Here is a 2,210-nt window from a genome sequence, read left to right as displayed (position 1 = left end):
AGGATTTAAAACATTAAGAAATACAAAAACAAGCACACACACACACAAAAAAAGGAGAAAAAGGTATAAAAATCAGGGGTTTATTATACAAAGATGGCTAGCCCCAGGAACGCAGACTTCTTGCTATCTCTTGCCTTCCTGAAAAATAAACCAGCTTCCAAGCAGTTGTCTTGTCCTTGCACTGGAGCCCTCCCAGCAGGAAAACCGAATCCTCAGAAGAAAGGCATTTTCCAGCCTTTCAACAAAGGCAAAGGAAAAGACAGGAAAGGAGAGGAGGAAAGGAAAGGAGAGAAAAGGAAAGGAGGAAAGGATGGAGGGAAGGGGGAGGGAGGAGAGAAAAGTGAGGAAAGGAGTGGAAAGGAAAGGAAAGGAGGAAAGGATAAGGGGAATGGGATGGAGGAAAAGGAAGGAGAGGAGAGGAAAGCAGAAGGGAGGAGTGGAGATGAAGGGAAAGGAAAGGAGAAAAGTGAGGAAAGGAAAGAAAAGGTCATGGCCGAGATTGAGCAACCTGTGTGTCTAGAATTTCCTTTTTGAAGAATTCAGAGCTAACAATAGCATTTAGACTTATATTGTGCTCCATATTGTTTTAAAATACTTCTCCCACTAAATGTTGCAGTTCTTTAGCAGTCTCCACATGGCAACTTTGACTTCCTTATTCCTCAGGGTGTAAATCATAGGGTTCATCAAAGGGAAAATCACAATGTGGAGAAAACCCACCATTTTGTCAAAGGGGAAGTCACGGAAGGGGTGACAATAGAGGTAAATGGCTGGACCAAACATGATGAAAACAATGATGATGTGAGTGATGCAAGTAGAGGATGCTTTGGTCTTCCCTTGGCTGACACCTGTCCTCACTTTGATCAGCAGTGCCCCATAGGAAATGAGAAGCAGGACAAAGCATCCAGCAGTTGTAAGGCCGCTGTTGATAAACATAGCAAATTCTAGACTGTAGGTGTTGGTGCAAGCCAACCTGATTATTTGGGTCACATCACAGAAATAGTTGTCCAGTTTATTGGGACCACAGAAAGGGAGTGGGAAAATGAGAATAATCTGGATTAAAGAATGTGTGAATCCTCCAGCCCATGAAGCCATCACCAAAACCCAGCAAGCTGGTTTGGTGATTATAGTTACATAATGCAATGGGAAATAGATAGCCACAAACCGATCAAATGCCATGGACATAAGAAGAAAAACCTCAGCTCCACCTAGAAAGTGGATGAAAAAAATCTGTATCATGCAACCTTTGTATGAGATAGTTTGGCATTCAGAGAAGAGGTTGATTATCAACTTTGGAGGGGTGACACAGCTGTAGCAAATGTCCATCAAAGCCAGGTTGGCCAAGAAGAAAAACATGGGAGCTCCTAGTTGGGGGTCTTTCAAAATAGTCACAATGATGAGAATGTTCCCAGGAAGAATGATGACATAGAAGATCAAGAGGAGGATACACAAAAAGACTTGCAGTTCCCTGGTCTCTGCTAACCCCTCAAGAACAAACTCAGTGAGGTTGCTTGAGTCCATTCTTTTTGTGTGTATTCCTGTAGTGGAATAATGATTAGAATATTGAGTGGGAGGAAATTTGTAAAAAAGCCTTTTGTATCATGCATACAAACATTTCGGCAATGATGTCTTGGCAAGAGAAAATAGTGTCAAATCTTTACTGCTATTCAGTTGTTTTTTCTTGCAGTTTGTAGCCCACATATAATATGCCATAAATCCTTTGTTTTCTACCTCTATACATGGAGATGCTTACAGCCTTTAAAACCATTAGTTGGAAAGCAAGTGTCTACCTAAGTTGTTTACTTTCTCCTGACTCTGGGCCATTTGATGTTTCAAATTCTCTGGAGGTGCGGTCCGATTCATTTCAAAACTACCATACTATAACCATCACCTTTCTGAGTAGGACACGTAGGGCCAATGCTTTTTGCTAAAATGATCAAAGTCTTTGAATGGTCTCCTTCTTCACAGCAAATTCCCATTTTGAGAAGGCTTTGTTTTTGCCTATAATAAAGAACTTTGACTCATTTGTTCTGCAAATTGAGGCGTTAAAAGTGAGCTTAAAACTTGTTGAAGAGGTACTTAGTTTCAAACACATTTTTCGGATCTCTACTTATAGGATTTATCTGCAAGGAAAGATCTTTCAAAGTCACTGTCCCCTGTGGGCCTTCTCATTTTATGTAAAATATATTCATTCCTTCATTGAAGAGATGCAT

The 2,210-nt window shown here is 40.8% G+C and overlaps 1 protein-coding gene across 1 annotated transcript; it reads right to left on the bottom strand.

Annotated features, from left to right (window-relative positions):
• Nucleotides 1–603: 603 nt before the first annotated feature.
• On the bottom strand, nucleotides 604–1,518 carry LOC148124253 (olfactory receptor 4N5-like). The gene has a single exon (XM_087917696.1). It carries the CDS (start codon nucleotides 1,516–1,518, stop codon nucleotides 604–606), a length of 915 nt encoding a protein of 304 aa, XP_087773822.1.
• Between the last annotated feature and the right edge of the window lie 692 nt (nucleotides 1,519–2,210).

Source organism: Pseudonaja textilis, chromosome Z (assembly GCF_049901715.1).
Source record: "Pseudonaja textilis isolate UNSWEBS1 chromosome Z, rPseTex1.2, whole genome shotgun sequence".
NCBI lineage: Eukaryota > Metazoa > Chordata > Lepidosauria > Squamata > Elapidae > Pseudonaja > Pseudonaja textilis.
This window is presented reverse-complemented; position numbering and strand designations above follow the sequence as displayed.

Excerpts from the sequence above, each read along its gene's own strand:
- LOC148124253 (XM_087917696.1), bottom strand. The coding sequence starts at position 1,518 with ATGGACTCAAGCAACCTCACTGAGTTTGTTCTTGAGGGGTTAGCAGAG.